At 51.1% G+C, this 17043-nt stretch overlaps 1 protein-coding gene across 1 annotated transcript in view; it reads left to right on the forward strand.

Annotated features, from left to right (window-relative positions):
• The window catches only part of LOC118006822 (bifunctional heparan sulfate N-deacetylase/N-sulfotransferase 1), a 64610-nt gene that overhangs the window by 32252 nt on the left and 15315 nt on the right, over window positions 1-17043 (forward strand). Inside the window, exons 3-8 of the mRNA XM_034999639.1 lie at window positions 8115-8609; window positions 11453-11540; window positions 12714-12868; window positions 13551-13736; window positions 15453-15581; window positions 16391-16573. Coding sequence (XP_034855530.1) covers window positions 8115-8609; window positions 11453-11540; window positions 12714-12868; window positions 13551-13736; window positions 15453-15581; window positions 16391-16573 — 1236 coding nt within the window. The remainder of the gene's footprint in view (window positions 1-8114; window positions 8610-11452; window positions 11541-12713; window positions 12869-13550; window positions 13737-15452; window positions 15582-16390; window positions 16574-17043) is intronic.

Genomic DNA, 17043 nt, shown 5'->3' on the forward strand with positions numbered 1-17043 from the left:
TCCCGTAGTCTCTGCGGACCAGGCAGCAGGCACAGTTGGCACACCAGAGCTTGGATCCTTCTAGCCGCAATTCTTGGCTCTACAGAGGGTGGACATGAGGCCCCGGGGAGCAAGGACAGGCTCACCATCTCACTGCGGGGTCAGTGGAAATTCTAGTCTTCGTGCTCTTCCTACCATATTGCTTAAGATAAGACCCTCCTTGGTCTTGAGCAGGGCCCTGTGACTTTCTGCTCAAACAGAGCCCTCTGGTGGTCAAACTCCATCTTTTGGCTCTTTCCACAAGGCCTGCGTCAGTGCTGTGCATTGGGTTTCTCAAACCCAGAGGGTTGGTGGACTCCAGAGGTCTGGAGACACTCACTTTCCAATTCCCATGGGTGCTGGATTCCCAGATCAGTGTAAGAGCAGGGGCTGAAAAATCCAGGCCCTGGTTCACATCTTTCCATCATTTATAAGCAGAGTGACCTTCGGCGGGATCTTCAACCCATCTGGTGTCATGTTGAAGATGACAGTGGGTGGCACCCTGAGCCACCCAACAAATGGCAGCTATCTTGCTTTGTCATCTCCGGGTTCAGCAAACACAGCTGGTGGTCACCTTTGTCTGTCTTGTGGCTCTGACCAATAGGCGCCCCTATGAGGGGGGCGGATCTTCATCGGTAGCCCCGCTTCCTGCCGTTGTTGTGTCTCAGCCTCATGACTCCAGGGGCCCTGGGGCTGACCACATCCCGGCAGGGGACTGACAAGGGCTACCCAACTACTTTTATTACACACTGTGTGCCAGACACCGAACTCATTACTTTGTAGGCTTTATCATGTGTAATTCTCACGACCACCCGGTGAAGTGGGCACTTTGTTTTCAGGGAGGAAACTGAGGCTCCAAAGTGGAATGGCTGTCTGGAGTAACATGGCCAGTAAGTTGGGGCCGAGGATGGACAACCACCCTCGTGCCTTCCAGCCCAGCCACACGTGAGCATGTCAGCACAAACCGACGGACAGAAAGGATACCTTGGGAACCTGGGGGGTCCCAAAGTCATCCAGCTAGTTACTATCAGAGTCTGTATTAGGCCTCCTGATTCTCGGATCAGGGCCCTTCCTCCCTCTACCTGCATGACTCTCTTGGGAGATTTGGTGTCTCCTAAGTGGGTCCTCAGTGCTGAGGAACCGGAGGGGTTCCCCTCTGGTGGGCTGAGGCCTACAGGAGGAGTCAGTCTGTGCAATGCTGAGGCTTGCTCTCCATTCCCTTCCCCAGCTGGCTCCTTTTCATTGCCGACTGGCTTTCCCTCTTCCTCCATGTCCCCCAGCTGGGTAGCTGGCTGAGCTGCCAGCACCTGGCAGTCAGCTCAGGAACAGGGCTTTGAAATGGGATCCCCCAGTGCCTGCGGTCCAGTGTGGCCTCCCAGGCCACAGCAGGTGATGGACAGGGCCTGAGATGTCACCGGGCCCCACTGCCTTTGCCCCCACGTAGCCCAAGCAGTTTCCATCCTTGGCCAGTGCTGGGCAGGGTGGCCTCTCAGGCCGGGGCTCTGCCTTGGGTCTCAACACTGGAGGCTGGCTCAGGACAGGGTGGGGCATTGGCAGGTACTGGTGCGTGGAGAAGTGAATGCAGGTCCCTTATTGCATTTTCCTGGGCCAGAGCCCTGCAGAGCCTTTGTGGGAATTAGCAACAAGCATTCCTGCCTGGCGGCTATTAGCAAAAGACACCCTCTGGGCAGAGGCAGCTCCACTTGGGGCACATGGCTCAGTCCTAAGCTGAGTGTCCTTGTGCAGTGCTCACCTGGCCAGCTCTCCTGGGTGGCCCTGTGTAACCCCCTATCTGCCTCTCCAGACTCATTGGGTGCCCTCATTTGGTGCCCTTTGCTTTGCCCCACCCGACTCATTCTCCACTGGGCAGCCAGATGGATCTTTTTTAAAATGCAAATTGGAACCTGTCATTCCTCTGTTTGAAACCCTTTGATAGAGTCTTTGATGGCTTCCCCTGCCACTTCAAGCCTCCAGGGTCCCAGGTCTGGCCCCAGCTGACCTTTATGCCTCATCTCCTCCTCTGCCTCTTGATCACTCTGCTGGCCTCTTGCTATTCCTTGAGCCCTCTCCTTCCTTAGGGCTTTTCTCCAGTTGATATTTAGGCATTCTTTAAATCTTAGTTCAAAAGTCCCTTCTCTGGGAAGTCTTCCTTGAGCCAGCTGTCTATGGCTGGTTATTGACTCTTCTAGAACGATGAACTTGCTCTGTGTGGCATGCACCCCATTGAAGTTTTATATTTATCTCTGTAATTTTGATTGCTGTCTCTCTTCCCTGCTTGACTTTAAGGTTCATGGAGGCAGGAGCCATGTCTGTTTCTCCTCGCTGCATCCCTGGCACTTAACATAATGAATAGTTGTGGAATGAACAAATGAAACCCATATTGAGTACCTGTCAGGTGCCAGGTACTAGGGATCTGTCTGTTCCTTTTTATTCTTTTAAAAAATCCAGTTAACTCGTGGCTCAGTCCGTTAGGCATCTGACTGTTGATTTCCACTCAGGTCATGATCTCAGGGTCGTGAGATCGAGCCCCGCCTCTCTCCCTCTCCCTCTGCCCCTCTCCCGCCCCCTCTCAAAAACAAATAAAAATCAAAATCCAGATCTAACAATTGTAAATATCTGTGCCCCCAACATGGGAGCAGCCATCTACATAAGCCAACTGTTAACCAAAATAAAGAGTCATATTGATAACAATATGTTAATTGTATGAGACCTCCACACTCTACCCTCAGCAATAGACAGATCATCTAAGCAGAAAATCAACAAGGAAACAAGAGCTTTGAATGATACAATGGACCAGATGGACCTCATAGATATATACAGAACATTCCACCCTAAAACAACAGAATACTCATTCTTCTCGAGCACACATGGAACTTTCTCCAGAATAGACCACATACTAGGTCACAAATCAGGCCTCAACTGATACCAAAAGATTGAGATTATTCCCTGCATATTCTCAGACCACAATGCTTTAAAACTGGAACTCAATCACAAGAAAAAATTTGGCAGAAATTCAAACACTTGGAAGCTAAAGACCACTCTGCTCAGGAATGTTTGGGTCAACCAGGAAATCAAAGAAGAACTTAAACAATTCATGGAAATCAATGAGAACAAAAACACATTGGTCCAAAACCTATGGGATACTGCAAAGGCGGTCCTAAGGGGGAAATACAGAGCCATCCAAGCCTCACTCAAAAAAATAGAAAAATCCCGAATTCACCAACTAACTCTACACTTTAAAGAACTAGAGAGGGGCGCCTGGGTGGCTCAGCCGTTAGGCGACTGCCTTCAGCTCAGGTCATGATCCCAGGGTCCTGGGATTGAGCCCCACATCAGGCTCCCTGCTCAGCGGGAAGCCTGCTTCTCCCTCTCCCACTCCCCCTGCTTGTGTTCCCTCTCTCGCTGTGTCTCTCTCTGTCAAATAAATAAATAAATGAAATCTTTAAAAAAAAAATTAAGAACTAGAGAAAAAGCAACAAACGATGCCTAAGTCATGCATTAGAAGAGAAATAATTAAGATTAGAGCAGAGATCAATGAATTATAAACCAGAAACACAGTAGATCAGATCAATGAAACCAGAAGTGGTTCTTTGAAAGAATTAATAAGATCGATAAACCACTGGCCAGATCTATCCAAAAGAAAAGAGAAAGGACCCAAATTAATAAAATTATGAATGAAAGGGGAGAGATCACAACTAACACCAAGGAAATAGAAACAATTATTAGAAATTATTATCAACAACTATATCCCAATAAACTGAGCAATCTGGATGAAATGGATGCCTTCCTGGAAACCTGTAAGCTGCCAAGACTGAAACAGGAAGAAATTGACAACCCGAATAGGCCAATAACCAGTAACGAGATTGAAGCAGTGATCAAAAACCTCCCAAAAAACAAGAGTCCAGGGCCTGATGGATTCCCTGGGGAATTCTACCAAACATTCAAAGAAGAAATAATATGTATTCTACCGAAGCTGTTTCAAAAAATAGAAACAGAAGGAAAACTTCCAAACTCATTCTATGAGGCCAGCATTACCCTAATCCCCAAATCAGGCAAAGACCCCATCAAAAAGGAGAATTTCAGACCGATATCCCTGATGAATATGGATTCCAAAATCCTCAACAAAATCCTAGCTAATAGGATCCAACAATACATTAAAAGGATCATCCACCACGACCAAGTGGGATTTATCCCTGGGATGCAAGGGTGGTTCAACATTCAAAAATCAATCAGTGTGATAAGATCACATTAATAAGAGGAGGGAGAAGAACCATATGGTCCTCTCAATTGATGCAGAAAAAGCATTTGACAAAATACAACATCCTTTCCTGATTAAAACTCTTCAGAGTATAGGGATAGAGGGAACATTCCTCAAGTTCATAAAATCCATCTATGAAAAACCCACAGCGAATATCATCCTCAGTGGGGAAAAGCTGAGAGCCTTTCCCTTAAGATCAGGAACACGTCAAGGATGCACACTCTCGCCACTATTGTTCAACATAGTACTAGAAGTCCTAGCAACAGCAGTCAGACAACAAAAAGAAATAAAAGGTATTCAAATCGGCAAAGAAGAAGTCAAACTCTCTCTTTTCGCAGATGACATGATATTTTATGTGGAAAACCCAAAAGACTCCACCCCAAATTACTAGAACTCATCCAGCAATTCAGTAATGTGGCAGGATACAAAATCAATGCACAGAAATCAGTTGCTTTCTTATACACTAACAACACAACTGTAGAAAGAGAAATTAGAGAACTGATTCCATTTACAATAGCACCAAAAACTGTAAGATACCTCAGAATAAACCTGACCAAAGAGGTAAAGGATCTATACTCTAGGAACTACAGAACACTCATGAAAGAAATTGAAGAAGACACAAAAAGAAGGAAAAATATTCCATGCTCATGGATTGGAAGAATAAACATGTTAAAATAGTCTATGTTACCCAGAGCAATCTATACCTTCAATGCCATCCCGATCAAAATTCCAATGACGTTTTTCAAAGTGCTGGAACAAACAATCCTAAAACTTGTATGGAATCAGAAAAGACCCCGAATCGCCAAGGAAATGTTGAAAAAGAAAAAGCTGGGGGCATCACGTTGCCCGATTTCAAGCTATATTGCAAAGCTGTGATCACCAAGACATCATGGTACTGGCACAAAAACAGACATATAGACCAATGGAACAGAATAGAGAACCCAGATATGGACCCTCAACTCTATGGTCAAATAATCTTCGACAAAGCAGGACAAAACATGCAATGGAAAAAAGTCTCTTCAATGAATGGTGCTGGGAAAATTGGACAGCCACATGCAGAAGAATGAAGCTCGACCATTCTCTAACACCATACACAAAGATAAACTCAAAATGGATGAAAGACCTCAATGTGAGACAGGAATCCATCAAAATCCTAGAGGAGAACATAGGCAGTAACCTCTTTGACATTGGCCACAGCAACTTATTTCAAGATACATCTCCAAAAGCTAGTGAAACAAAAGCAAAAATGAACTTTTGGGACTTCATCAAGATAAAAAGCTTCTGCACAGCAAAGGAAACAGTCAACAAAACAAAGAGGCAACCCACAGAATGGGAGAAGATATTTGCAAATGACACTATAGATAAAAGGCTGGTATCCAAGATCTATAAAGAACTTCTCAAACTGAACACCCAAAAAAAACAATCAAGTCAAAACATGGGCAGAAGATATGAAAAGACACTTCTCTGAAGAAGACATACAAATGGCTAACAGACACATGAAAAAATGTTCATCATCATTAGCCATCAGGGAAATTCAAATCAAAACCACATTGAGATACTACCTTACACCAGGTAGAATGGCAAAAATGGACAGGGAAAGAAACAACAAATGTTGGAGAGGTTGTGGAGAAAGGGGAACCCTCTTGCACTGTTGGTGGGAATGCAAGTTAGTGCAGCCACTTTGGAAAACAGCGTGGAGGTGCCTCAAAAAATTAAAAATAGAGCTACCCTATGACCCAGCAATTGCACTCCTGGGTATTTACCCCAAAGACACAGATATAGTGAAAAGAAGGGCCATATGCACCCAATGTTCATAGCAGCAATGTCCGCAATAGCCAAACTGTGGAAAGAGCCAAGATGCCCTTCACCAGATGAATGGATAAAGAAGATGTGGTCCATATATCCAATGGAATATTACTTAGCCATCAGAAAGGATGAATACCCTACTTTTACATCAACATGGATGGGACTGGAGGAGATTATGCAAGTGAAATAAGTCAAGTAGAGAAAGTCAATTATCATATGGTTTCACTTATTTGTGGAACATAAGGAATAGCATGGAGGACATTAGGAGAAGGAAGGGAAAAGGGAGGGGAATTGGAGGGAGAGATGAACCATGAGAGACTATGGACTCTGAGAAACAAACAGGGTTTTAGAGGGGAGGGGGGAGGGGGGATTGGTTACCCCGGTGATGGGTATTAAGGAGGGCACATACTGCATGGAGCACTGTGTGTTATACGAAAACAATGGATCATGGATCACCATATCAAAAAGTAATGATGTGGGCGCCTGGGTGGCTCAGTTGGTTAAGCGACTGCCTTCCGCTCAGGTCATGATCCTGGAGTCCCAGGATTGAGTCCTGCATCGGGCTCCCTGCTCGGCAGGGAGTCTGCTTCTCCCTCTGCCCCTCCCCCCTCTCATGTGCTCTCTCTCATTCTCTCTCTCTCAAATAAATAAATAAAATCTTTAAAAAAAAAAAAGTAATGATGTAAGGTGACTAAAATAATAAAATTTAAAAAATAAATAAAAATTTAAAAAAATTAAAATCCAGTTAGCTCATCAAACATATGTTTTCTCCCTGGGTATCAAGCCTGTTTAGGGCACTGGGGACCCAAAGGTGGGAATGATATAGCTCCTGCCTTCAAGAGGGCTGACTGGTGGGAGAGAGACCCTGAGCTGATAATGCAGAGGCCAAGGTGAAAAGTGCTGTAGATGAGGCTCTAACCTGATTCCAGGGAGGCCAGTGTAAAGAAGAGGGTATTTGCATTGGGTTTTGAAGGATGAACAAGAGTTTGTCAGGCAAAGAAAACAGAATGGAACTGGCACAAGGACAAAGGCCAGTTGTACCATATCCAGAATCAGGTGGCTGGGAAGGGGAGGGATGGTACGAAGGAGCAGGGGCTATGCGTCTAGGGAAGAGGAGAAGGGGTGCTGTGGGTACTGTCTGCCGATCCCAGGGAGCTGGGCTCCTGTGAGGGGGTGGCCTCGGGGTGCTAGGTGCATTTGGGGGGTTGGGGATGCCCAGCAGACACCCACTCTCTGATCTCTTCTACATTGGCATCCACCTAAGATTTCTCCTGAGGAAAGGATGGTGTGGCAAGAGCCAGTTGGGAAAGCCAGGCAGAGGAGCCTGGTGGCCAGGTGTGTGGGCCCCAGGGGCAGATGGTCTGGCTGGTCACTGTGGCTCCTCCTGACCCTGTGTGGCCAAGGGCAGCCTCAGCTTCCCCCCACCCCATGAAGTAGGATAACACAGGAACTCTGTCCTGACGCTGGTATGGGGACTGAATGAGCAACTGTGATGCCGCCGCCCCGTCCCGAGCACTTTACCGGGATGAATACTCATCATCCTCTACCACCCGGTGAGGAACATTTTACAGGAGAGGAAACGGAGGCACAGGGAGGTTACATAACTTGCCCAAGGCCAGGCAGTCTGATGACAGAGTCTGGGCTCGCAGCTGCTAGACTTTTCTCTGTGTGATTTTGGACAAGTTACATAACCTCTCTGGGCCTTAGTTTCCTCATCTGTAAGATGCGAATGATAGTGATGCCTCCGTCGTGGGGTCATTAGGAGGATTAACAGCATCCCTGCGTGCCAAGTGCGTGACCTGGGTTCCTGGCTTTGGTAAGCGCATGGTGCGCGTTTGCTGGTATATTGTTGGGACAGGCAGATCGGGGTCTGCGCAGCTAGGTTAGCACAGGGCCAGGGATGTGTAAGGCCTCTGCGAACCTTAGAGAATACTGTTAACACTACTGTTACCAGTCCCCACCTGAGGTTGAGCGTTCCCTTGGGGCTTCTGGATCTGACAACTCTGCTGCCCTCTCCCCGCCCCGGCTACAGGCCAACGAGAACAGCCTGCTGAGTGCGCAGCTCAAAGGTTTCCCCCTGTTCCTGCACTCAAACCTGGGCCTGAAGGACTGCAGCATCAACCCCAAGTCCCCACTGCTCTACGTGACCCGGCCCAGCGAGGTGGAGAAGGGCGTGCTACCCGGCGAGGACTGGACGGTGTTCCAGTCAAACCACTCCACCTACGAGCCCGTGCTGCTGGCCAAGACACGCTCCTCGGAGTCCATCCCGCACCTGGGTGCGGATGCTGGCCTGCACGCTGCGCTGCACGCCACCGTGGTCCAGGACCTGGGCCTTCACGACGGCATCCAGCGCGTGCTGTTTGGCAACAACCTCAACTTCTGGCTGCACAAGCTCGTCTTCGTCGACGCCGTGGCCTTCCTCACGGGCAAGCGCCTCTCGCTGCCTCTGGACCGCTACATCCTGGTGGACATCGATGACATCTTTGTGGGCAAGGAGGGCACACGCATGAAGGTGGAGGACGTGAAGGTATGGCCGGGGGGGGGGCGGTGCCAGACAGGTTGGGCGAGGCCTCGCCACCTTCGAACCTTGGGGTGCCCCTTCATGACTTCGCTCTCTCTTCGTGCCTCTCCCCGGTGCTGTGCATGTCCCCCTACCTCGGCCAGGTGGCTTGAGTGATTGTTTTACTAGACAAAAGTATCACTGGAGATTATATTGGAGCATTGGATATAGAAGAATTTTGGTGTGTGGAACTCAGAAATATATCTGTGGAGGGAGAGACTCCGTCATTGAAGCCCAGGGATGGGAGCTCTGCAGGGTTACATATCTGCCTTTAATCCAGACGTGATTTTTCACTCTCGGAAATGTTTATGTCAGTACCAGAGCTCCCGCAAAACTTTTAAAGCGAGAATTAGAGCTTGAATCATACACAGGCATATTTTCACTGAGGTCTGTATAAATAGTGGAATGCATGTGTTTATTTCAAAAAGTGTTTACCAAACTAAACTGTATATAACAGCATTTTGCAGACCATGAAATTTTACACACATGCATCACTACTAAAGAGAAGACCATTAAGCAAGCTTTAAAATGCGCTTTTCATCTAGTCTCTATTTTACTCAAAGTTCTTTGCAAAGCAAACGGCATCACTAGTGTAAGTGGGGAAATCAGTGCTGGTTGCCATAAATAGAGGGCAGGCACAACAGTGGATCCAAGGAAAACAAAACCAGGGGATTAAATTCTACAGAGATCTTGCTGCCTGATGACCCCGTTCTCCCTTAGGAGATTAGCAAGCGTTAGAACATATTAGCACCAAATCCAGACTTCGCTTTGATGTTCAGATGGCAAAAGAGACTTCTAAGAGGAGTGCTTTCCTCCCAAGTGAGTCCGGTTGTGGGCGCTGTGTTCCCTGTCCTCCTGAAGTTACTGTTGGGGTTGGCCCTGGGGCCTGGGAGGGAGGCCGTGGGGCAGGAGTGAACACTCTACTCTTCCTTACACTGCCAGAGGAGAAGAGCACAGCAGATGGCGCTGGAGGGCGGGCACCGTGTGGGGAGTCCAGACCCATTTGACCCTAAATTGACCGGAACCCGTGGGCAAGTCCCTTCCCACGTCTGAGCCTCAGGGGTGAACTGACAAGAGGGGCGGATGGGAAGTTTACAGGTGCCCCCACCCCCCGGGGGGTGGATTACAGAGGGGCCAGGCTTTGAGCCCCCCCAGCTCCCATCTCATAGGGCAGGGCTGTGTTGCTTGGATCTGCTTTACGCATTGTGTTTGCTCCTGAGATTTCACCTCCTCAAGGGCTGTCCTGTTGAAAGCAAGTGTTAAGATGATTCCTGTTGAGGCTTTCCAGCTCTGAGGCCATAACCTACCTCTGACAAAGCAGATCGCTCTGTTTTCTACTGAGGGCGCTCCTCCGCTCTCTCCTGCTCTAACCTTAGTGTTGGCTGCCTGTCCAGGTGAGTCCCTGAGACTGGTTCAGGGTTGATCCCGCAGGGAGACCAGGCTACCAGGCTCACCGTGTCCCCTCATGAGCCCTGAGGTTGCCCTGCTTGCTTCTTATTTTCCCCACTTCTACAGCGAGAGGGATGAGAGCAGTTTGGGGCTGTTTCTGTCGAAGAACAGTAATAGCGACACCCTCTTCCGCGCACTCAGCTCCGTGCACACTGCCCAGTGCTTCGCCGGGCAGGGTCCCCCTGGCCTTAAACACCCTTGTGAGTCTGAAGGGGCAGGGGTTTTCTCCCTCCCCGTCCCTTCATCCCGAGCACAGGCTACAGCTGAGCCCTTCTGAGACACGAATGTCGCCTCGTTCACTCGGACAGTGCCAGCTGTCGGACGGCAGCTGCTTATTCAGGGCGTGGCAAATCCAGCCTCTGCGCTGAGCCCTTTCTGCGTATGGCCTCGGCGGATCCTCGTAGCAGCCCCATGAGGCGGCTGTCATCGTAAGTCCCATTTCACAGAGGAGGCCACTGAGGCTCAGAGAGGTGACGTAACTTGCCCAAGGCCACACAGCTATAGAGCAAGCGTGTCTGTCAGGTAGTGCCTGGCCTGGTGAGATGCTGGGGGTGGCCCCAGGAGGGCCAGGACTGTCTGTTTGCAAAGTGGTCTGACAGCAGGCTCCTGCAGGTGTCTTAGCAGCCCTCTGTGCTGAGTGCGGGCGGTGTGTGGGGCAGGGGGACCTTTTGGGATCCTGACTCCAGAGCACAAGCGTGTGTTTGTTCTGCAAGCGTTAGCCTCCCTTTGTTGGCTTGCCCAGCATGGGGTGTGCCATGCACGGGGACATCGCATGGCTGGGGACGCAGTACGTCTTTGGAAAAGTCATGATCCTGTGACATCAGCCTTGCACTCAGCGGGAGAGGCCCTCCACATTTGACAGACAAAGATCCGAGGCTCACAGTGGCAGTGACCACAGACACAGCCCTGCCACCATTTTACATTGCTTACCAAAATGTCGGGCACTTTGACATGCAGGGTCTCATTCAGTCATCCCAGGAGAAATTATTATCTCCATCTCACACTTGGGGACCCTGAGGCCTAGGGCAGTCACAAAGCTTTCTCGAGGGCACATAGCAGAGCCGGGCTGACATCAGGTCTTCTCTGGCCAGAGGCCCAGGGCAGGTGGCAGCTCAGGGCTGGCTTCGTGGGTGTGGGACCCTGTGCTCAGAAGGGGCCTGTACAAGGTTAGTGCTCTGCCATGGCCTTCTTGATATTTTAAATAATTTTGGAGCAAGGGTCCCACATTTTCATTTTTTGCTGGGCCCTACAAGCTTTGCAGCTGGTCCTGCAACAGTATGATCTTTCTGGGCCCTCAGTGGGAAGAACAGGGAGTTCCCAGCTTCCCCCTCACCCGCTTCTTCCTCCTCTGCCTATCCTAGGCCCTGTTTGATACGCAAAATGAACTACGCACACACATCCCAAACTTCACCTTCAACCTGGGCTACTCAGGGAAATTCTTCCACACAGGTAAGTGGGCTTGGCTCTGCCCCCACGAGCAACTTCCAGGGGCCCTCGGCATCTGGATCCGTGGAGAGCTGTGCCACGGGGGCAGCAGGTGGGCTGATGGGCCCACAGTAGGGCCACATTTCACCCTGGTGGCCTCCCCGCTGATCCAGCAGCCCACAGAGCAGTCAGCCCCAGGCGGAGGGCATTTGGGGGCAGCAATAAGACGACAACATCCCTCACTCATCCCTCCTTGTCCTTCAGGCTGTGCTGTCTTTGGGGACATCCTCTCCCTCTTGTCTCCCCCTCTCCTCTATCTTTTAAAATTATTTGTCCTATGTCTGCTTAAAAAAGTAATTGGTTGAATCTTAAGAACATCATAGAAATATATAGCATAGAAAGTGAGAATGCTCTCCAATTGTTCCTGCCCCGGAGATGGCCATTGCCATTTCATTTTCAAGTCTTAAGGGTCGAGGTTGAGGGTGTAGGTTGCATGGTTCATGCCTTCCCTCCTTTTTTGGGCTCTCCCAAGTTCCTCAAATGCTGCCCTTCTGGGCCAAGCAAGAGGGAAGGACCCCTGAGCCATCATCCGTAGTCAAGGTTCCCTGTAGGTGCCTTCTGCTTGGGCTGCAGTGTGGAGAGCCTCTCTTGAATTCTAGGAAAAACCCTAATACTCTGCAATTCTGGGGGGAAAGTCTGCAGCATAGTCCCAAAGCCAAATAGGAGCAATACTGGGCCGTCTGAATGCATTTTTCATATTCTCGGCCCTCAGCATTTCAGGGGTAGTTTGAGTCATAGTGTGAGACAGGAGAAGACATCCTGTATATATACCAAGAGCTTCTCAGATCATTAAGTAAAAGACAAATGACAAATGGTCCAATACGCAAACAGGAAACAGATCAGAGCAGGCCTGTCAGAGCTGGGAGAAACCCTTGGGACCGTGGATTGCACACATGGGGCCCAAGGGCCCAGAGAGGAGAAGGACTTGGCCAAAGTCACCGCTTGAGTGAAGGCCCCACTCTGGACTAGAAGGCAGGGCCCTGGCCCGGGGCACTGTCTGCTCCCACCCGGTGGCTCTGGTGACTCTTCGAGCAGCTCCTGGGTGGGCTATGGCTGCGCGCTCCCACCCCCGGGCACCAGCCCCCGTTGGAGAGCCTCATCGTGGCCGGGCTGAGTGGGCCCGCACTCTGGCTGCAGGTACTGATGCTGAGGACGCTGGGGATGATCTCCTGCTGTCGTACGTGAAGGAGTTCTGGTGGTTCCCCCACATGTGGAGCCACATGCAGCCCCACCTTTTCCACAACCAGTCGGTGTTGGCCGAGCAGATGGCTCTGAACAAGAAGTTCGCTGTCGTGAGTAAGATTCCCTACAGGGCGGAGCTGGGGGGCCGGGGGCTGGGCGGGTCCGGCCTGCTGGCCTCTCACTGCTGTTTTGCAGTTCTGACAGCATTTTATTAGTATCTTTATAGCCACTGTCTCTCTGAAGGCTCGCAAAGACCCCAGGAGGTGGTTATCGATACTCTCCCTTTTAGATAAGACACCGAAGCGCAGGGAGCCCACGGCAGCTAGGAGGAGGTCCAGCCAGGACTTAAATCCAGGCCAGTTTATTTCCTGAGCCCAAGCTCTATCTTCAGGTCGGAGTGGGAGGCTCAGGAAAGCTGGAGCTGGTACTTGGGGAAGAGGGGATGAGGCCCAAGTACGGGCTCAGCCTGGGCCCACCAGCCAATCAGAGGCCGAGACAGGCAGGAAGAGCCCCTGTCCTTGCTCCTCACTCCAGGGTGCAGGAGGGCATGAACTCCGGGCTGAGAGTTAGGAGTCCCCCAGCTTGGTCAGTCCCGCACTCCAAGACTCGAGACTTGGGGCCCATCCCTTTCCCTCCCTGGGCCTCAGCTTTCCCATTTGTACCATGAGGGCGTGGACCCACTGCCCTGCCATTCTAGCCTCTTGATTTCTCTCTCCCGTTCTACAAAGGGGAAATGAGACCTCGTGGGGAAGGAACCCCGTGCTCACCCAGGCCTGGTCCTCTTCTCCCCAGGAGCACGGCATCCCCACAGACATGGGTTACGCCGTGGCCCCCCACCACTCGGGTGTGTATCCCGTGCATGTGCAGCTGTACGAGGCCTGGAAGCAGGTGTGGAGCATCCGCGTGACCAGCACGGAGGAGTACCCCCACCTGAAGCCAGCCCGCTACCGCCGCGGCTTTATCCACAACGGCATCATGGTGAGCGGGCCCCACAGCCTGTGAGGTGGATATGCACACACCGTGTGGGGAAGCGTGGCTTGCGTGCTCGGGCCAGGGGCTGCAGGCCAGGCTCTGCTGCCCCCCTCTGGCATCCAGCCTCTCCATCCCAGGGAAGGTAGGCTGCTGGTCCGGCCCTTTCCGGAGCTCCTTTCTAGCGTTCGTGATGGGATCAGGGGCTGAACATTTTTTTTAAAGGGGCCTCTGGTGAGGACTGGGAAGGTGAGGCCTCTGTCTCATTCATTTGCTTATTGAAACATTTTTAATGAGCTTCTACAGTGTGTCTGCCCCTGTTCTAGGCACTGGGGACAGAAGTATACAGAACCAACGAGGGTCCTTGCCCTTGTAGACCTGACATTCTAGTGGCAGGAGACGTGTGCTCACAAATGTGTGACATACGTAACATATGGCCAGATGGTGTGGTGATGGGGCCGTGGAGAAGAGTCAAGCAAGGAAGGGAGATTGGGAGTGCCAGAGGAGAGGAGAAGCTATTTTAAATAAGGTGATTAAGAAGGGCCTTCCTAGGAAAGAGCCATGCTGCTATATGAGGAAAAGCTTTAAAGCAGCAGAGAAAGCAAGTGCAAAGGCCCTGTGGTAGGCAGACTTCGTGCTAGGTGTGTTTGAGGACCAACTAGGAGGCCAGTCTGGCTGGAGGGGAGCAAGTGAGGGGGACATGAGGTCAGGGGGTGATGGGCCAGATCATGTGGGCCACAGAAAGCCACTGGATGGATGTTAGCTTTTCTCTGAGATGGGAAGTTTTTGCATGGAGTGCTGTTAGGATCGGACTCATATTTTTAAAAAGATTTCTCTTGTTCTGGCTGCTGTGAGTTGCAGAGACTGCTGGGGACAAAGGGGGAGGCAGGGAGACCAGTTGGGAGCCCACTTCAATATTCCAGATGAGAGAGTGGTGGTTCCATCAGGGTGCAATTTTTGGGATATGATCAGATTCTGGACTTACTTAGAAGGTCAAGCCAACAGGATCAACTAGTGATTGGAGGGTAGTGTGTGGGGGAGAGAGATGAGTCAGGATGACTCCCGGGTTTTTGGCCTGAGCCACTGGAAGGATAAATTGTTGACAGTCCAGATGGGGCATGTGTGGGAAGGCCAGATTTATGCTTTCATCTGTCCATCCAACCATCCATCCATCCATCCATCCTTCCCTCCTTTCTCCTTCCCTCCCTCCCTCCACTGGCCTCCTGTATACCAGGCATTCATATTCTCTCTGGGGATGAGGTGGTAACCAGAAAAGCAAGTTCCCTGCTCTCTTGGAGTGCAGTTTTATGAAAGGAGACCGAGAATCAACAGTTAAACCAGCAGGTGACTGGGAGAACTCCCAGGCAGGTTCTAACGCTGTGAGGGGGTTGCGAGGGTGACTTGGAGGACTGCTTTGCAGAAGGTCAGGGACCTTTGCTGGGCAAACATTCTCACTTGCCTATCTCTGTTGCTTTGGGGCCTGCTCATTTTGTTACAGGCAATAGCGGTAAAGTTTGTGAAATGGCAAGGGCCCGTGGGCTCACTTGAGGGAATGTCGCAGGCTGCAGAAGGTCACAAGGGGAGAAGACCCCCAAGAGTGGGGGCGGTGTAGTCCCACGAGAGGCTGCCCTTCTGAGGAGACACCCTGGCTGTTCTCCTGAGGGAGGGTCTTCTACTGCCGTCCGTGCCTGGAGATGCCATAGCTCTCCCCTGCCCCATCCCCAGGTCCTCCCGCGGCAGACCTGCGGCCTCTTCACGCACACCATCTTCTACAGTGAGTACCCTGGTGGCTCCAGCGAGCTGGACAAGATCATCAATGGCGGCGAGCTCTTCCTCACTGTGCTCCTCAATCCTGTGAGTGCTCATAGCCCTGGGCTGGGGCGGAGGGGCCGCTGCCGGACAGCCTGTCGGCGGCCAGGGCTGGCTTTCCTGGGCCTGGGGAGGAGGCGGCGGCCGCCGGCATGAGGGCCGGGAGCGGGGCAACCCGCTGTGCCCCCCTGGCTCTGGCCCTGCTCTGCTCTGTGACCTTGCGGAAAGAATCCGAGCTGTCTTTCCTTTTTCCTTTCAGAATCTGGTACTTCAGTGCAATGGTGTGAGCATTTTGGTCTGTGTTCTCTTTCCAGTCTTTGGGTGTGTGTGTAGATATATGGATGTTATGTACTAACATACAGAGTAAATCATTAATCTATAAGCTATATATGTCTATATACCTATATTTTGAAATACATATATTTTCAACTATTCATCTGAGCTTTCTGGCCCTCTCTTTCCTTATCTGTAAAATGGCAATTATCACCATGCTTTATTTAATACCATTAAGTAGATATCCAGTGGTGGTGGTATTCAGCTTTATGGGACAACCGAGCCCTCCTTGTCTTCCATGAACACCCCACCAAGAAAATACAGAACACCCAAACGACTGTGCAGTAGGTCAGCCTCCCATTTCAGGGTTGTGATAGTTGGTGGTCAGTCAGACGTGGCTTCACCTGACTGTGCCTAGGCCAAGTCACACAGCAAGTTTGCTGACGGCCCCAGTGAACATTGGACGGGTCATAGAGTGACTCTGCAAAGCTGCGACAAGACCAGAAGGGTCCAAAGCGGGGTGGAGGGTGAGGGCTCAGATGCTGACCGGCCCCACCCCCCGCCTCCCTCCCCTGGAGCAGATTAGCATCTTCATGACGCACCTGTCCAACTATGGGAACGACCGCCTGGGCCTGTACACCTTCAAGCACCTGGCGCGCTTCCTGCATTCCTGGACCAACCTGCGGCTGCAGACGCTGCCCCCTGTGCAGCTGGCCCAGAAGTACTTCCAGATCTTCTCCGAGGAGAAGGACCCGCTCTGGCAGGTGGGTGGGTGGGTGCCGTGGTGCAGACATGGGATGTCCCAGACACACGGCGGATGTGGGCTTGGCCCTCACACCCTCATTGTCCCTCTTGAGTGCAAACCAGCACGGGCACACTCGCTTGTCGCACGCGCATGTATGTACACACCGCCCACGCAGATGTGCACGCATGCACGCTCACACACACCTTCCGAAAAAGCATTACAAGACTGTAAGTGAGCAGAGTGTAGGTCAAGTGCACATCCATGCAACTGCCTGGCCTGGTTGGACTCTTAGTCCTTTATACCCCTTCTCATGCTAGAAGGCTCTGTACCACCGGAGAGGGGACTGATGGGAGGTCTTGGGGGGCAGTTCTTGGGGAAGTCTTCCCCTGGGGGCTGTCAAAATCTGGAAACAGAAGCTAAGCTGGAATGGAAGCAGTCTTATAGTTCAGACCAGGGGTCCACAAGCCCCAGCTCATGGGCCAAATCTGG

The sequence above is a fragment of the Mirounga leonina genome, unplaced genomic scaffold, assembly GCF_011800145.1.
Source record: "Mirounga leonina isolate KUSES-001 unplaced genomic scaffold, KU_Mleo_1.0 Mir_99, whole genome shotgun sequence".
Classification (NCBI taxonomy): Eukaryota; Metazoa; Chordata; class Mammalia; order Carnivora; family Phocidae; genus Mirounga; species Mirounga leonina.